General features: G+C 39.4%; 2 protein-coding genes across 2 annotated transcripts; one reads left to right on the top strand and one right to left on the bottom strand.

Annotated features, from left to right (window-relative positions):
• Positions 1-132: 132 nt before the first annotated feature.
• Positions 133-7,059, bottom strand: anapc7 (anaphase promoting complex subunit 7). The gene is made up of 11 exons (XM_063490409.1): positions 6,852-7,059; positions 6,199-6,385; positions 5,534-5,653; positions 3,119-3,230; positions 2,788-2,941; positions 2,553-2,695; positions 2,298-2,415; positions 2,013-2,209; positions 1,705-1,929; positions 1,402-1,552; positions 133-1,308 (listed from the first exon to the last, which is right to left on the bottom strand). The coding sequence occupies exons 1-11, from the start codon at positions 6,950-6,952 to the stop codon at positions 1,119-1,121; spliced, it is 1,698 nt and encodes a 565-aa protein (XP_063346479.1). The 5' UTR covers positions 6,953-7,059; the 3' UTR covers positions 133-1,118.
• Positions 7,060-9,317: 2,258 nt separating this feature from the next.
• LOC134639135 (ubiquitin-conjugating enzyme E2 G1-like) lies at positions 9,318-14,853 on the top strand. Its single transcript, XM_063490210.1, has 6 exons — positions 9,318-9,486; positions 12,030-12,132; positions 12,234-12,331; positions 12,494-12,672; positions 12,784-12,891; positions 12,971-14,853. Exons 1-5 carry the CDS (start codon positions 9,444-9,446, stop codon positions 12,868-12,870), a joined length of 510 nt encoding a protein of 169 aa, XP_063346280.1. The 5' UTR covers positions 9,318-9,443; the 3' UTR covers positions 12,871-12,891; positions 12,971-14,853.
• The last annotated feature ends 1,937 nt before the right edge of the window (positions 14,854-16,790 follow it).

The raw sequence follows: 16,790 nt of genomic DNA, 5'->3' as shown, positions 1-16,790 counted from the left end.
TACCCTGTTGAGCTGTTTTTGCTCCTTCACCCTCCCACTGAGCAGAGATATGGAAGAGAGAATGAACGCACTGATCACCTGGTGATGGTAATTTATAAGTGGGATGACTTTAGAAACAGCTCTGTGCATGTCAAGTGTTTCATTATTTTATTATACATTTTAAAAATATGTACAAAATACTATAAAGTTTTGTTTTGAAATGATAAACTAAAATATTCCAAGTTATGTTATTTTGTTTTGATACAGAAGGCAGACCTAATGGACAACACAAACACACACAAATAAGCTGAACTATTACATGACACAAAAACAGGTTTTAGAAATTCATACAACAGATTTTAAAGAGCAGCAGAAATTCAATGTCACTTCTGGTATATGTGTGACCTTTATTGTGACACTTTGACACCCACCCAATGCCTCCTTTGTGGTAAACATGTCCCAAAATAAAAATATTACACAAGTCATAAGTAACTCCAGTCATTGTTTTAAACTTCAAACCACAGTTTACTGAATCACCGTCTAATTTTAATCAAACTTCAGCTGCTCATTTACTTGCATCCTCCATTCCTGGGAACAACCTCTCAATACAGGATACACAACTCAATATAAATAAATAGTCTTTTTTATTTTTAATGTCTCTTAGGTGTATTCTGAACTGGCTGACAGGCAAGAAGGGTGCACAAATAGACAAGGTAATATAAGAACTTTGGGTGATTCCTGGATTTATGATGCCATGCATTTAACAGACCTCAGAGTGACACTGCTGAGACTGTCAGACTGATGGGAAATGGCATTGGGGCAAAAAAAAAAAGAAAAAAAAAAAGACTGGAGTTCTGCATCAAGCTGCATTTTAATAAAGATTCTGACGGCTTCCTGTAGCTGTACTGCAAAGTTGAGCATCAGTTCATCCAGGGGCGCAAGCATTAATTGTTGTATTTAAGGTCTTAGCCGTGTTGTCGTCTTTAGGTTGGCAACATCGCTTGGCAATAACCTCAGAGATCACGGGGGTTAAACATGCAGTACAACCTTCGTCTTGTTCCGTCTGACAGCCCTCATGGCTGAAGGCTTCCCGTGGGCTGCCGTGTGATACTGACAGACCGTCTGTCAGTGGACCGGAGTCACTGCATACCAAACCACTGTTCCTGATCGGCCCACTGAGCCGCCTCACTGTCACTGCCCTCAAGATCGCCGTCCTCCCCGCTGCCTTCCATGTCGTCACCATCCAGCTCCACCGTGGCGTCTGTGGGGCTCTCCTCCTTCTCCATCTTCTGCATGCCTTCTAATGATTTCTGGTCATTGGGATCCAGGCTTAGGACAGAAAACCATACAGTGTTAAATTCATAAAAAATACTTACTAGATTTTATGACAGCGTTTTCCCAGGATCAATAACCAGTGTTTACCTTAATGCTATACTGTACTGGTCCATGGCTTCTTGGTAATCATTGACCGCCACCAGGAAATCTCCCAGCATCCTGTGCAGGACACAGTCACTTTGATTGGCCAAGGCGTTCCGCAGGAGAGCGATCCCTTCTTCATATTTCTGTTCCCGGCCTTCAAACAAGAAAAAAGCAAAAGCAACAATTTCATCTCATCTGTATGTGAAGCTTCTTTTTCCTCCCTTCAAGTCATTAAACTGTAGATTTATTTATCATTGGGGAAAGGAGGAAAACAGAAGTACTTAGAGTCTTTTTTGCTGTACGTACTGAGGAGTTCAGCCTTCTTAACTACAGCCTTGGTGTAGTCAGGTCTCTGGGCCAGTGCCTTGTCTAAAAGGGTTTTGGCTTTCTCCTGAGTCACTGGGTCTTCCAGACACACTGTGGCGAGGATGGTCAGAGTCTGTGCATTGGCTCCTAAAGTCTTATAGATGTTGTTAGCCATTCCCATAGCCTCACGAATCCCATTGGATGCCAGATAACAGTCAATTAAACCTGGAGTCATTAATACTTAGTTATTGCAAGCGAAAAAAAAAAAACAATCTGAAGAGCCAAGAAAAAGATAAAAGTAAGCCTACCTTCATAGCAGTCAAGGCGGCAGGGTGCCAAACGCATGGCCTCTCTGAAATGGATGATGGCTTCCTGAACTCGGCCCATGTTTCTCAGCGCCGCACCCTTCAGCAGCAGTGCCTGAACACTGTTGCTGTTCAGCTGGATGGCCTTGGCTCCCAGGTAGAGAGCCCGGGAGTAACGCTTGCTATAAAAACTGTGACAACTGAACAACGCAAATTGAAAAGTTTAATGATATAAAACACGGAAATTACATGAGAGAGATTTTGTCTGAGAAAAGTGAGACTACTCACCCAGAGATCACCCACGGTTCAGCGTGCTGATCAGATATATTGAATAATCGACCTCCCAAGACTTCAACATCCTCCAGGTGTCCCTCACGGGCCATCAGGTAGCCATAAACATCCATACCTGAAAAAGCAAACATGTTTCCACGTCTTTCTTTATTAAGGCTACTTAGACTTGTGTGACACACAGATTATGATAATAAGACTGTCATCAACTACAAAATACATGTGCAAGTCAAAAAGTTCTCTCCTGTAACACACCTTTGATGAGGTAAGGGTCCAACATCTGGGCTTGTTCAAATTTGAGAATTGCATTTTTCGTGTCACCTGCCCTGAAATAGACATCTGCCAGGCTCACCAGGAGGTCCACGTTGTCCCGCAAAAGTGATTTCTTCTCCAAAGAGCTGAGAGTGTTTCAGGGAGGAAGTTAAGACTGTCACAAAACACGGCTCGCAATATTCACTCACTGTGTACAAATCATTATTGCTTTGCTCACCAAATGGTATTAATAGCTCTCTGGTTATCCCCTGCATGTATGAAGGCGTACGCTTTGATCCAAACAGACAGCCAGTCAAGGTTGGGGATACTCTGGATGGCGTCCATAGTCATGGAAGCCACCTCGGCTCCTTTGACTGACAGAGAAAGAAGACCTAAAGGAAAAAACACATTTTTCAATTATTTAAAAGAGATGCTAAATCCAAGCAGAAGGGTTTTTTTGTTTGTTTGTTTTAAAGTGGCATGGACATAGGAGAGCACTGCAGGTACAAACATCTTAGCAGATGAAGTGCTGCTTGTGGGATTACAGAGTCTACAGTGAACATGCATACCAATGATTGCATCCAAGGCAAGAGGGCACTGTCTGAGGACCTCTTTGTAACTCGTCACAGCAGATCGCTCCTGTCCAGCCTTCCTGTACAGGTTAGCTAGCATCATGTTGATCTGAGGCAGGAAGGAATACAAAAGGTAATTACTAGGGGTGCAACAATACTCGTATCGGTATTGAACCGTTCGATACAGTGCTTTCGGTTCGGTACGCATGTGTATCGAACAATACAAAATTTTTAATTTATTTTATCAACTTTTCTTCTGACGATGCTGTCTGTGTTGAGAGCTCAGTGGATCTGCGTTCGACTACTCTGCCTAGGCTGCACTGTCGAGCGCAGATCCACTAAGCGCAGCGCAAGCTAGCGAGACAGAAGTTAAGCTCGTTGCAACATGGCAACTGCCTCAACGCTACCCGAAATTGAGCTTCCCCCACCCTAATTCAGATCTGGCGTTTGGAACCATTTTGGTTTTCATGTGAAGTATGACACTGATGGTAAGCGCGTCATGGACAAAAGTAAAACAGTATGTCGGATGTGCCACGCAATGCTCAATTACATTGGTGGGAACTAGTGCGTTAGCGCAGTTAGCTCGTTAACGTGCTGACGCCGTCCAGCCCCACGCACGGGGCGATCCGCGGTAACTCGTTAACGGAGATTTGCCGTGTTGTGGCGTTAATGTCATTTTAACGAGATTAACGCTGACAGCACTTGTGGGAACACAACGAATATGACTGCACATTTACGCCGACATCATCCTAGTGCAAAGACAAGTGGAAGCAGACAAAAACAACAAGCACGCATGCTACAGACTTTACCCGAGTCATTTAGACAGCCGTTAGCACATGATTCTCCTTATGGGGACCTGATATGTTTAATATGCTGCTGAGAGTATACCCCAGAAGAAGCGTATAGTATAGCTTTTATTTTGGAAAGAGCCATTTCTCTGTAATAAACTCTCTTTTCCAAAGATGAGGGATTTCTCCATCAGATATTTTTTTTTTAAATTATTTTGTTGTTTCAGCAACATTACATTTAAAAACTGTACTTTTGAGTTAAAATATATATTTATAATTTTAATAAACGACAAATTAAAAAGGCATGAACATTTTTTTGTATCGAAAAAATATCGAACCGTGACACCAAAGTATCGAACCGAACCGAACCGTGAATTTTGTGTATCGTTGCACCCCTAGTAATTACTACACCTTATACAAGTTACTGCACTTGAACTGGTTTCAAAAGGTTAAATAGAGCTTCATACAGTTCCATATCATATGAGCCCCATTTCAACAAAACTGGATGAATAACTTAGGAAAAGTGGAGATCTGAAAACTAGTATGCAACACTGCTTTGGGCCTAAATTTGCCAGATTTCAGGGGTCAGAATCAATGTAGGTAATTTCTGATTTCAATTAATGACTTCTGTTCTTATAACTGATACCCTTGTACAGAGGTTCCCAAAGTGTGGGGCCCAGTATGAAAAGAAAAGAAAAAAAAAAAAAGAATGCTTGCACACTGCTAGCATAATTGACAGGTTTTTTGACGGGGCTCCCACACAAACGCAAAGCAGGAGATGAAGCATGGCCAAATATGTTTCCAAACCAACTTCCTTCCAAGCCAAAGACTAGAAAATATGGTGAAGCATATCTTCTCTTTGGCTTCACCTGCACAAGTGCCAAGGCAGGTCTCTGCGACAGAATTAGTTTTCCCTGTGTCGGGAGCACGTGCTGGGCTCTCCAAATCACGGACAAACAGTATCCCACATTCTTGATTTTTAGTTCACAAACGCTTCTTGTAATGAATAACTACTCCTGACATTTTGGAGATGTTAGCTCTTTATACAGTAAAGTTACAAATGACACAAATAATATCAGGCTGATCCTGCCGTAATTTGTTCCCCCACTTCAAATCACGGACTAACAGTGTCCTACAGCTGTTTATGTTTCTGAACCCATTTTGCACAGAGGCATTTTTTGAAAAATGCATTGATAGCGCAAAGATTTTTCTTGTAAAACAAAGGGGGGCCCAGCAAAAAAAAGTTTGGGAACCACTGCCCTAGAATATCATGAAAACCAACCAACTAACAAATTTTAGCATCAGTGAACCAATTTTAGTAAAGTTTGTTAAGATTTATTTCAGTCGTATTTTGACTGTAGACCAGTCTTTGGCTTCAAACTGCAACTGTCACACCATTTCCAATTAACAGATTTCATACTCCTAGTTTTTACTTAGAAGGTGATTTTACTTTAAAACAACTACTGCTGAATTGTTACAAAACCTGAACTTGTAGGTGCATTCATTATTTAGTTCTAAAGCAGCTATTTGAATTCACACAGTTACTATAAAAAAATAAATAAATACATAAAACTAAAGCATGAGGTAAACAGTGATTGACAGTCACTGTGTTAACAGACTGTACCTTCGGAGTCCTCTGTCTGGATGGTATCCCATCGAGCACTGCAATGGCGTCTTTATCCAGTTTCAGAATGGTGTAGCACTCAGCTATTTTGTACTTTACCTCAATCTCTGAAGGCAAACTCTGAAAGACAACATTCATTGTAGATGAACATTATTCTAACCAGTCATCCTGTGCTCTGGATATTCATATGGTGCTGCAGGACATCTAAAACCATCTTTACATTTAAAGCATTTTAAGCCTTAAATCACTGGAAGGATGAAAGGCTTAGATTTACATTGTGTGAAAGTAAAGTAAAAGAGATTTTAGTGTCACAAAATTTTGTAAACATTATGTATAGCAAAAAAAAAAAAATCACAACTGCAGGTAAAGACACGACTCACATTACCAGAATTTTAGTGGCTGATGAGGATCTACATTACTCCTTTCAAACTTTATCTAATGTAGTTATTAAATGTTTCAGAAAGGCAACCTTTAATTACTATGGAAAAAGTCAAAAATTCGGGAGAGATGTTCAGCATCAGCAAACCTAATGTTCAATTCTGTGTCAAGTCAAGCCAAAGATTTCTATATCAAATTTAAAATAAAAAAAATTAAAAACCCCAGGTTACCAAAGTGCCATTATAGATTTCAGTTTGTTTTTGATTACAGGAAATTGTCAAACACACCTGTGCCTGTATGTTAGAAGCAGCTCCACCAGTTGAAGTACGAACTTTTGATGTTTTGCTGAGCACCTTTTTCTGTTGCAGAGCCATGCTGTATTTGCAGGCAGCGTTGCGATACTCTTTGTCATGGAAGATGGCATCAGCATGGTAAACCAGCAGCTGGTACTTCTGAGCCGGCGAGAACAGCTCCCTTCCATTAAAAACACACCAACAATTAAGTGCTCAGACTGAGGAAAACCATTAAAACTGAATGACACACGAAGAAACATCAATGCAAAACTCATAAAAATTGTCCTACATAGCTACAGTTTGTAAGTCAGTCACTCTAGAGTGTCAAAAGTATGAATGGGTAAGACAACGACAAGTTTTCTAATACAATACTAGTTAAATTTCAAGCTATTTCATAGTAGCACTGTTAAGTACATACGCTTGTAGATGCGACTATATCGTGAAGGAGTACACACACTGTAAACAATGTATATAATTTAAATTGCACTCGCATTTAAACACTATCCAGTAATGAGTGGATAATGAAAAGCTTCGGTAGAAATAATAATGTTAGCTGTTGTTGACTAGTTAGCTTGGGGCTATCGCTACCACTGGTGTGGAAAAGCAGTCTTCGGGAATTAGACGGTTCCCGCTCAGACACGACTTACGGATTGTTGTTGCTCATCGTCAGCAACAAACTACTCAAAATCCGGACATTAGAGTAAAGGCCTGCTGCAGCCATATCCCGCACATAATCTATTACATTCATTTTGGATTATTTGAAGGGCTCGCTGTAGGTTTCCGGCTCAGGTTAAAAGTTTGGGCTCTGGAACGGCTAATGTTAGCTAGCATCTGACGCATAAGACGTCCAACGGCTGACCTTCCTTCCGCATAGTGCTGCGTTTAAATGCTCTTCAAAAGCTCGTATATTTTCAAAACTTTGAAATAAAAACCTGCCTGTGAAACCTTTGATGTTGAGTAAAATAAGTATTTTATCGACTTTACTTTTATTTTAGGGACGTTAGATGAGAAGTTACATTATACGAAATATTTTACAGACCAAGGCGTCTTTATTTAATTATTCTAAATTTATTGAATCTCACATGTCGCGATACCTTTGAATGCATCATGTTTGTTTTTGCTGCAGCACTGTTTTTAAAATAGTTGGAAATTTTGTTTCAACTATTGACTTAAACAGTCGTGTTTTATCAAATCACGCTATTGCAAAATTCTGTAATAAAAGTGTATGATATAATTATAATATATTAAAACAGTTTACATTATCGCTAATCTAATATTAAAATATGAGTCAAAAACTCAGGCTTCAGACTACCCTATATGCTAATTTTGAGATAGTGGATGAAATATAATGAAGGTAGCAATGAGCCCCACTATAATACAAATAAAGATTATTTTGAACTGTTAATGGAGCTGGAAAAGAGTATAACAGGTCCTCTTTAATGCATAAGATCAGCTGATACTAGGTTTGGGGCCCATATGGTGATACAGATATTTAGTAAGGATTGTGAGCTTAATATATCATCAGATTTTATTTTTTTTTTAGATGTGTACACATGGTAGCTTATTAACTTTCCAGTAGTGGATTTCAAAATATTATGTTAAAATCCACACATATGGTTTTCATATGTGCCTGTTTTCAGTGATATCAAGTTTAATAGCAGGAAATCCATCTCTGCCATCTTTTTCTAGTAACCTATATTGACAACAGCATAATAAAACTGGAAATTCTGTTTTTGGTGTGCTACCCCAATATTTTAGTGGTCCCCATATGGCTACCCTTTTAAAAATATTCTGAAGTGCCCCTGCTTAAGAGTTGTCCATAAAGATACCACTTGAATAAGCATTGTTACTTGGGTGAACTCAGGTAATCTGGGACACCTTTGGTGTTGTGTTGAGGTGATGTTTTACATTATAATTGTTCAGGCACTGCACTTTTTTGTGTGATCACGTGTTGAGTGTAAAAGGGCAAGTGAAAGGACAACATGAAACAGAGATAACTGGATGAATTTTAAGATAATTTTAATTGAACATAACAATGTAACGTTGCATTTCAGTTGCATTAAACTGCCAAATGTTACTTGCTGAAAGATCCTCATACCTAATTTTGCTGACTTAATCCAGGCAATGAGCTGCCACTACGTCTAAATGATGCTCATCAAAAAAAAAAGTTTGCACATCGGTTCCCCCAACCAATATTTAGGTTGGACTGAGACTGCCAAAACCACAACCTAATAGACTTCAGTAAGGCTACAAACCACACAACAATAACGATAATAAACTGTACAATAAACAACAATCAATCAGTGTAAATCATCACAAAAAGGTGTCTGTGGCTATTTGAAAAGAGAAAACACTCACTAACAATCATAGTCTCCCTAAGAACTGACATCAGTTGGGGAATCCGAATGGTGATTTGGTTGGGGGTGGGGTTGGTACACATTTATGAGCCAGTGGACACTCTTTCAATGATGAGGATGTACACATCCTGGACAGGGAGAAACACTTGAGCGGGAGTCAAGAAGGCCATTTACGTGAAAAGAGAAAGACCATCTCTGAATTGAGGAGGGGGCCTAAGGGTACATCTTTCACCATCTTACAATGCTGTGATTGCAGCCATTCCCCAACTCTCTGTGAATGGTACTTATGGCTATTGATCAATGGGCTTCGATCAATGGTCATGACAACTTGCATATTAATGATCAAGGAACTGACCTCACAGCCCATTGTTCATTCAGTGGGCTGGTTTCAGTCATTGTGCAACTGTACTGTTTATAAGGTTCGGGAATCCTGCAGTCAGCTGAGACTGAAGAAGTGGATGAATGACGAAACGTTTCTCCCACTGAAAACACTAAGTCCAGATGAACAGAATCGACCTTCTGGGACATTTACCAGTCTCATTCGCACACGCTACAGTCTTATTGAATCAACTCTACACATCTCTCCACGAACGCATTGGCGAATTTTGAATTTTGATTTTGCTGCAGTACAAGACTGATACAGTTTTCCAGTTTGTTGCTTGTTGATTTGTCTTGATCAAATATTGCTTTGAAGCCACGCATAAACACAGTCGACCGCAGGCGCGCATGCGTACAGCTCAGGCTTGTGTCAAAACACAGAGGGAAATCAGCAGCAGGCACGGGCAGCACTAAGATTTTAGCTCGGTTTGTTCGGGTTTAGCTCTTCTCTTCGTAAAGTGTTTGTATACACGGAGTGCTTTTTTTCAACTGCGCGTGCATACCATGACCGAACAATCAGCACTGCTTCTTCGAAAACAACTGGCAGGTAATAATAATGTAAAACCGTAAGCAAATAGAGCCGACATAAAGGCTCCATACCTTAGCAGCTAACGTTAGCTTTTTTTGTGGCTTGGCAAAGCTGTGTTTACGCAATAGAAGTAAGCTCAGAAAGGTAGCCGAACAGCATAATGGGTTCCTTTATCAGTCTAGCTGAGTGTGTGGCTAAGCAGCTTTGAATAGCTTACCTGTGTTGTGAATAAATACATAATTTTGAAGTATACTGAGCTCAAAAACACCTCAAACAACACATTGCAGGACCAGTCTAGCTAGCATTTGCTAGCAAGTTGGGCATTAGTTAGCTAACGGAACAAAGGAATAATCAACCAGGCACTCATCTGCTCTAAACACTTTAGCATTGTTAATGGTAGCGCTGTGCACCGCAAGGATTTCATAGATCTATATACCAGTACATCAGTAACCGCTTGATTGAAATTACAAATCCATAATATAGCCATTTAAGATACAATCTAACGTTTCTGATATCAAATATGGCCCAGAGTCTAACGCGGGAGGCAATCTATATTAGTATTCAAGCCCTCAATGCTGAAACTCTTATTGTTCTCCTTTTGAAGTCTTTTCAGAGACATAGTTGATTTTATTGCTGTTGTGCCCTGTAAATGACACATGGATCTCACGAGTCTTTAAAACCCGTGGTACAAAGTTTGGTTTGCAGCTGCGTGACTGTCCAGTTCCTTCAGTTCTCATCTTTTAAAAGTAAACCAATACCTCAGTCAACACTTTGCTATATGAGGTGCAGCTTTTCATTTAATGACTTTAATGCTATAATTCAATTATAATTTTACCCGATAGGGTAAAATAACGTAATGCAGCATTCAAGATCAGGTGATGAAATCTGTCGTGGATCACTAAAATATAAAAAACAACATCGTGCAGTCTTAATCATGTAAATTATATTAATTCAGTGTTAATACACTGCAGTCAAAATGGTCCATTTAGCTAAAGTAACACATTTTGTGAGTTCAGTTTCAGCACATGACAAACACAAGTGCTATGTATGTTTGTATATAGCATGCCGTATTAAAATGACAGCATCCAGTTACACAAGTGATTTGGGATTTTGCACCAGCTGACCATCACATACAAATATTAGTTACTCTGTGTGTGGGAAAATGAATCATTGACAGTGTTTGATGCAGTTTTTCTTTTCAAGTCAGTGATTCATATCAGCAGTCTTCATTATTTTTGGACATCACGATTAGATTCTGGAAACAGGTTGTTCAAATGAAAATTTATGGATTTTCAGTTTTTGCTCAACTGCGAAGTAAAGGTTCATCTATTGTCTTCCCATAGTTCCCATGTTTGTATTCATTTTATTTGTTTAGCCATATTAGGGCCATATTATCACCTCTCAATGACATAACACAGAGCTAAGAGTTATTAAAAAAACAACAACCCAAAGACAACTGCCTGAAACGGAGCATTTAAATCAGTGTGAACCCTTGTACATATGCTGACATAATTTGGTCATCTTTATTATGAATATATATTGTATATGACATCAAATGAGGAAAATCACAGGTCAGTGGTCAAGTAATTATTCCTGTTATATTTATTCGAAGACTTCATCAAGTCCTTTCTGTGGGCTGTATGTGTTGTTGGTGCATTGTATTGTAGATTTTCTGTGGACGTCCACGCTGTTACAAAAAATTGGCAGGACTGTAGCATGCTTACAGACACAAAGTATAATTAAGGCTTTAAAATGAATGGATGTGGAAAGTAATTTTTCTGTTTCTTCAGTCCTTAGCAACAGACTGCTCCCATGGAACCAGAGTGTAAGATTGATCTATTTCCTATAAGACCAAGGTTAAAAGAGTGCTTCAAGCACATGCCATATTGAAAAACTGAGATATTCGTCGTGATGCCTTGTGTTGGTCGGTCTCTCAGTGGCTCGGGAAAATTCAGTTAGGTCAGTTGAGTGTATATAGTACTTGTTGCTGATTCATTTTTAGTCACCTGCTCTTTGTGAATTCACAGATGTCAGATACTTCCCACAGTGAAGTGTGTCAGCATCAGTAAACAAAACATGGGTAAAGAGCTTGCGGTTTACATGATATCCACCAAATCAGTGTCTGGGACTCCAACACAGATTTATTTTCCTCTGAAATTATGTGCCATGAGTTTGTCATAATAGTTTATTTCTGCTGGGTTTTATTTACTCAAGTTTGTTGACCTAAGTGAAAAACCAGAGCTTGGTTACCTTGTCAGCTGCATCATGTCAGCTTATGTTCTCTATTAAGCTGCTACCACTCCCCCCCCCCCCCCCCCCCCCCAGTCTCTTTTACTGGTGTACTGTTAATGTCAGCTTAACTGATTGTTATGATACCAAAATTCTGAATATCCAGAGATACTTTTATAACTCGTAGTAAGAGTAGGGGTCTGTCAACAAAATATGTTAACACCGTGGATGTTGACTTCTCTTCTATTTCTAGTGATAGGCCTTTCTGTACTACAGTTCTGTTTTCACTTTGCTACTGAATAAAATACACGTTGTGCCTCTGTTTTTCCCAGAGCTCAATAAGAACCCCGTGGAGGGCTTTTCAGCTGGTCTGATAGATGATGACGACATATATAAATGGGAAGTTGTGATCATTGGTCCACAAGATACCCTTTTGTAAGTAAGGTCTTTGGTTGAGATATTCAGAAACACAAATGATGATTTAATTCAGTCATTTGACAAGTGTTTGTCCTTTTTTTCTGTATTTCTCACTGCAGTGAAGGAGGGTTTTTCAAAGCATACCTAACCTTTCCCTATGATTATCCACTACGGCCGCCGAAGATGAGGTTCATAACTGAAATCTGGCACCCAAATGGTAAACCCACTTCTTACCCTTTGATCCTTTTACTCACATAGTCTTCTTTGCCATCACTTGATCTCTGCATATAAATAGATTTATAAACTCTCTTTTACTGAACAGATCCGTGCGACTGACTTGAAAGTGTAATCAAAAAATGTGTGAAATTCGTCTCCACAGTTGCAAAGAACGGCGATGTTTGCATCTCAATTCTGCATGAGCCAGGAGAAGATAAGTTTGGTTATGAAAAGCCCGAGGAACGCTGGCTTCCGATCCACACAGTAGAGACAATCATGATTAGTGTTATCTCCATGCTTGCAGACCCCAACAGCGACTCACCAGCTAATGTGGATGCTGCGGTGAGTTATTTATGTCATTCTTCAAATGCTGGAAGTGCCACCTTTTTATTTGAGCAGCTCAGGTAATTCGAGAAAGTGTGAGTAAAAGAATCTGGTTCTCCTTTCCTACAGAAAGAGTGGAGGGAGGACCCTAATGGAGAATTTAAGAGGAAGGTGGCTCGCTGTGTAAGAAAAAGTCAAGAGATGGCATACGATTAGGAGTCAGCTGTAAATTCCAGGGTAAGCAAACTGACCTGCTGAGTAAGATTTGCATGGAATACCTTGCTTCTGTAAGTAATAACTTCATTCTTTATTGCAGTTAAAGGAAATGCCTTCAGAGGGAAAGATTCAGCAAAAGGCTTTTGCACCCCTTGTTTTGCCAGTCAAAGGAGTTGGTTGGCTTCAACCACGTTTTTGTGAACGGTTGTCATTTTCCGCCAGACGAACCAATTTGAGAAACCTACCAGCAAAATTATCCTGTTTCTTACCTGGAATTGTATATTTAATTTAATTTATTTTGAGAAAAAATAATGATGTAAAATATGTCACTACTGTAAATTAACTTCCTTTTTTTATCTGCTGCTGAACAGTTTCTACTTTATACCAGGTTTCTTATGCAATTTAGTGGTCAAGATTGTGTAAAACAAAATGAAAGCCTGTTGTCATTAGGTCATCACTTGTCCTCCCTGCTTCATACTGAGATAGATTAACGACAGCCCAACGTCAGCTCTGTCCGTAGATGCGATTATTTTGTCATTGAATCACCGTTGCCTTTCGTCGGCTTCACAGTTCGCCCCGTCTCGTTCAGAGGGACAGGTTGAGAACTTTTTATGGTATTCACATTTTCTGAGAAAAAGCCTTCTGTTAGCATTTTCTTCAAGTGTCAGTACATGTAAGAGTTTCAAAACCATGACTCTCAACCTGCATGATCCCCTCAAACAGCTCTGTTATGTATCGTTTTAAGCTATGGATGCAAATGGAACGGCTTACGCAGCACCTTGAGAGTTATTGTTTTATTATTGTTAGACTCACACAAGCATAGCTAATGGTAACAGGAGGTTGGTGCCAACTTCTCAGGATCAAACTTTAGTGGGATCTCGATTAGCAATCAGTAAGATAAACTTAATGCTCCGCCGTCAACAGAGAAGTCTGATAATGATCACTTAGTTGAAGTTGTTGAAAATCACGGACAAGCAAATCCAGACTGTGAAAATAGCCTAAGCTGTGATTATTTTGCATGTGGACTGATTAACTGGCATCTGCGCTTACCTCAATTTAAACGGATAGCATATTTGACCAGGTTTATGGTTGAGTTCTTAATCTGTTGGGGAATACGGGGGATTTTAAAGGCTCCTTAGTAGAGTTAGGCTAGTTATTCTTACCTTGTTTTGTCGTGGCACATTTGGCTTCCAATTAGTGCTTCATATTCACTCGCGGGCTTAGACTCTTCAGGACTTTGGCTAGTTTGTGGGATAGTGCTCTTCTGTGAACATCTTGAGTTCTGATCGGTACATACTTCATTAGAATTTATCACCTTCACTCGATTACTAAATCTGGGTTGTGATCCTTCACAGAGACTTAACTCGCCGCTTATTAAAGCGTAAGCAAGTGGGGGCTGAAGGCGATCCCCCATTTAGGCTTTATTTTAAAAAAAACACTAAAAGGTTGTGTTTGGGTGGAGTCTGGAAACCATTGGCTTTTGTTCACCTCATTGATGATGTTGTTGCTGAATATTAAGCCATGATGACGTGAACTCTGTATAACGTATTGATCTGTGACTGACACTGAAACATAGCTATAACCATCTTTTGGCGCATGCAATCAGGTTTGAGGGAGTTGGGGTGAGTTTCAGTAGGATACCATTGGTAGTGCATTCTGGGTGAATGTGATGTGTACAGTTGGTAGATTTCTGTAGACTTGATTATCACATAACTGCTGTTGACATTACCTTTTAAAGTCAGAATTTTCTAACCTACCATGACCTCCTCTGACCGGTGTTCACTGTATTTGCACAGATTCGGTGCGTTTGAAATGTCATTAAGCAATACGCTCTGAAAATGGTGTGTCCAGGTAATCCACCCTAACGCCATTCTTTTTGTTTTTGTTGATTTTTTTTGTTTGTTTTTCGTTTTTTTTTTCTTTCCCATTTTGTGTCAATGCAATGTATATTGGACATGATGCTCAATAAAGTGTGTAAACAGAGTGCTTTGTAATGTTGTGTTTTACATTTTTGATGAGGACACACTCTGGGTTCAAGTATATTAGACCTCTGCTCTGTAATTGGAACCCAGTGGGATACTCTCGCGTTTCATGGCTGGCTTCGTTTCACAATAATAGGCTCTGCTGGCTGCAACATGCGCCGAGCGGACAAAGATGCCAGCAACCTCTCTGATATAGGACAGGAAATACTGTTGTGTGTATAACTGAGGATGAGGAAGCGGGTTACATTTGCTGAGAACCTGAAAAAAGAAAACTTGTTCAGAAATGGAAGTGGTCACATCTTAATGAGGTAACGCTTACATGGAGGTCCTGACATCCTCAGTGAATTAACATAACTGATGGATTTATGAATTTTCACAGTGAGACTTGTAATTTGTTGTTTTTAGATCTGCAGGCCCTAAGAGGAGATGCACGGGTGGTGAGTTAGATTTTTCTTATTTACCAGCTGGACATGAACCTTTTGTTAGCGATATATTTTTTTTTTAAATGTTTAATAGAGAGTGCATAAATCAGAGGTTTGTATGTAGTTGATGACTAAACCTCAGTTGAAAAATAATAAGCTGCCAACGTAGCTTCTAACATCCAGATGCCATAAACATCTGGATGTAATTTAATGCTGTTGAACTATTTGTGGTAATTTTGTTCTTTTAATGTCATTTTTCTCACTTTTGTTTTCATCCGTTCATTTCTTCCATTTGACATTTCATCTTTTAGCTTGGCTAAAATGTTTTACACTTTATCCACAAATAAAGCCTAACCAACATTTGTTAATTAACTTTAAACCTTTAATTTTTGCTATTTGTCCTGTTCAAAAATAGTTTTTTGCAATTTATCCTCAACTTACTAGTGTTAGACTAGTTTGTTCATTTCTTTTAACACCGCTTATCTCTTTGCTTTCTAAATTTTGGTTTTTGTGCCTTTTAATAAAGTGACACTTTAGTTAAACCTCTTAAATCAGCCATATCTTGATTACGGTAGATTTTAAATTAAACAGGAATATTTACAAAAACCATGTCATTGTCCAAATACATGTATACATCAGTCAGACACGGTATTAAACCCACTAAAAGAAATAACATTTCGATGGCACATGTCATGGCATACAGTCATGAAGAGCTTTCACAGGACGTGTAATGGGGGGGTGTACTGTGAAAACCCATGATTCAATAGCTTGTAGAATCACCTTTAGGAGCAGTAACCCGAAGTCATGATTTCTGTAGGATTTAACAGTGTCCCATATCATTGTGGAGGAATTTTACAGCTTCTCTGCACTCTTTACGGCTTTGCTTTAGTTCATTGAGATTTGTGGGGATCTCACCACATCATCTCAGTCAGTTTAAGGTCTGGACTTTGACTATTTTGTCACGTGCTTGGGATCACAAGCCTGTTTCAGGACTCCAGCCAATCTTAAGCTGTCTGACAGATGGCTTCATATTTGACTTTATAATACCATTGTGTACAGAGGACTTCAGACAGATTTCCTGTCATAAACACAGCATTTTTTCCTGACATGTTGCTTTTTGGTAGGCTTTGAATGTCTACCTGGTCAGCAGGTGAGAGAAATCTACAGAGGACAACACACAAACATACCTGCAGGCAGCCAACACCTGAAAACGATACATCCTCCAAAATCTATGATGTCTGCCCCTTTCTTACAGGTAACCTCACAAAGCTGGAACAGGTAGCTTTTGGTATTTTTTTTATTTATTTGTTTATTTATTTTTACCATCAAGGGCTAAAGAACCTCTCCAGGGAAAAAATATGGTGTTTTTTCTTTTTGCGATCCTTTACTACATGTCGTTCACTGTGCCTGCTCTCCCTCCACCTCTTTCCTATCAGTGTTGCACTCTCGAAAAAAGGTTAAAACTGCCCCTAAAATGATATTTTTTATTTATTGCAATATGTTAGATGTGAGTTTT

Source organism: Pelmatolapia mariae, linkage group LG12 (genome assembly GCF_036321145.2).
Source record: "Pelmatolapia mariae isolate MD_Pm_ZW linkage group LG12, Pm_UMD_F_2, whole genome shotgun sequence".
In the NCBI taxonomy this organism is placed as follows: Eukaryota; Metazoa; Chordata; class Actinopteri; order Cichliformes; family Cichlidae; genus Pelmatolapia; species Pelmatolapia mariae.
The sequence above is the reverse complement of the archived record's forward strand: the minus strand, read 5'-3'. Positions and strand labels throughout refer to the sequence as shown.

Excerpts from the sequence above, each read along its gene's own strand:
- anapc7 (XM_063490409.1), bottom strand. The coding sequence starts at position 6,952 with ATGAATGTAATAGATTATGTGCGGGATATGGCTGCAGCAGGCCTTTAC. Across the intron at positions 6,386-6,851 it reads ACGATGAGCAACAACAATCC|GGAGCTGTTCTCGCCGGCTC; the intron begins GTAAGTCGTGTC and ends TTTTAATGGAAG. Across the intron at positions 3,231-5,533 it reads CCAGACAGAGGACTCCGAAG|ATCAACATGATGCTAGCTAA; the intron begins GTACAGTCTGTT and ends TTCCTGCCTCAG.
- LOC134639135 (XM_063490210.1), top strand. The coding sequence starts at position 9,444 with ATGACCGAACAATCAGCACTGCTTCTTCGAAAACAACTGGCAG. Across the intron at positions 9,487-12,029 it reads TCTTCGAAAACAACTGGCAG|AGCTCAATAAGAACCCCGTG; the intron begins GTAATAATAATG and ends TGTTTTTCCCAG. Across the intron at positions 12,673-12,783 it reads CAGCTAATGTGGATGCTGCG|AAAGAGTGGAGGGAGGACCC; the intron begins GTGAGTTATTTA and ends CCTTTCCTACAG.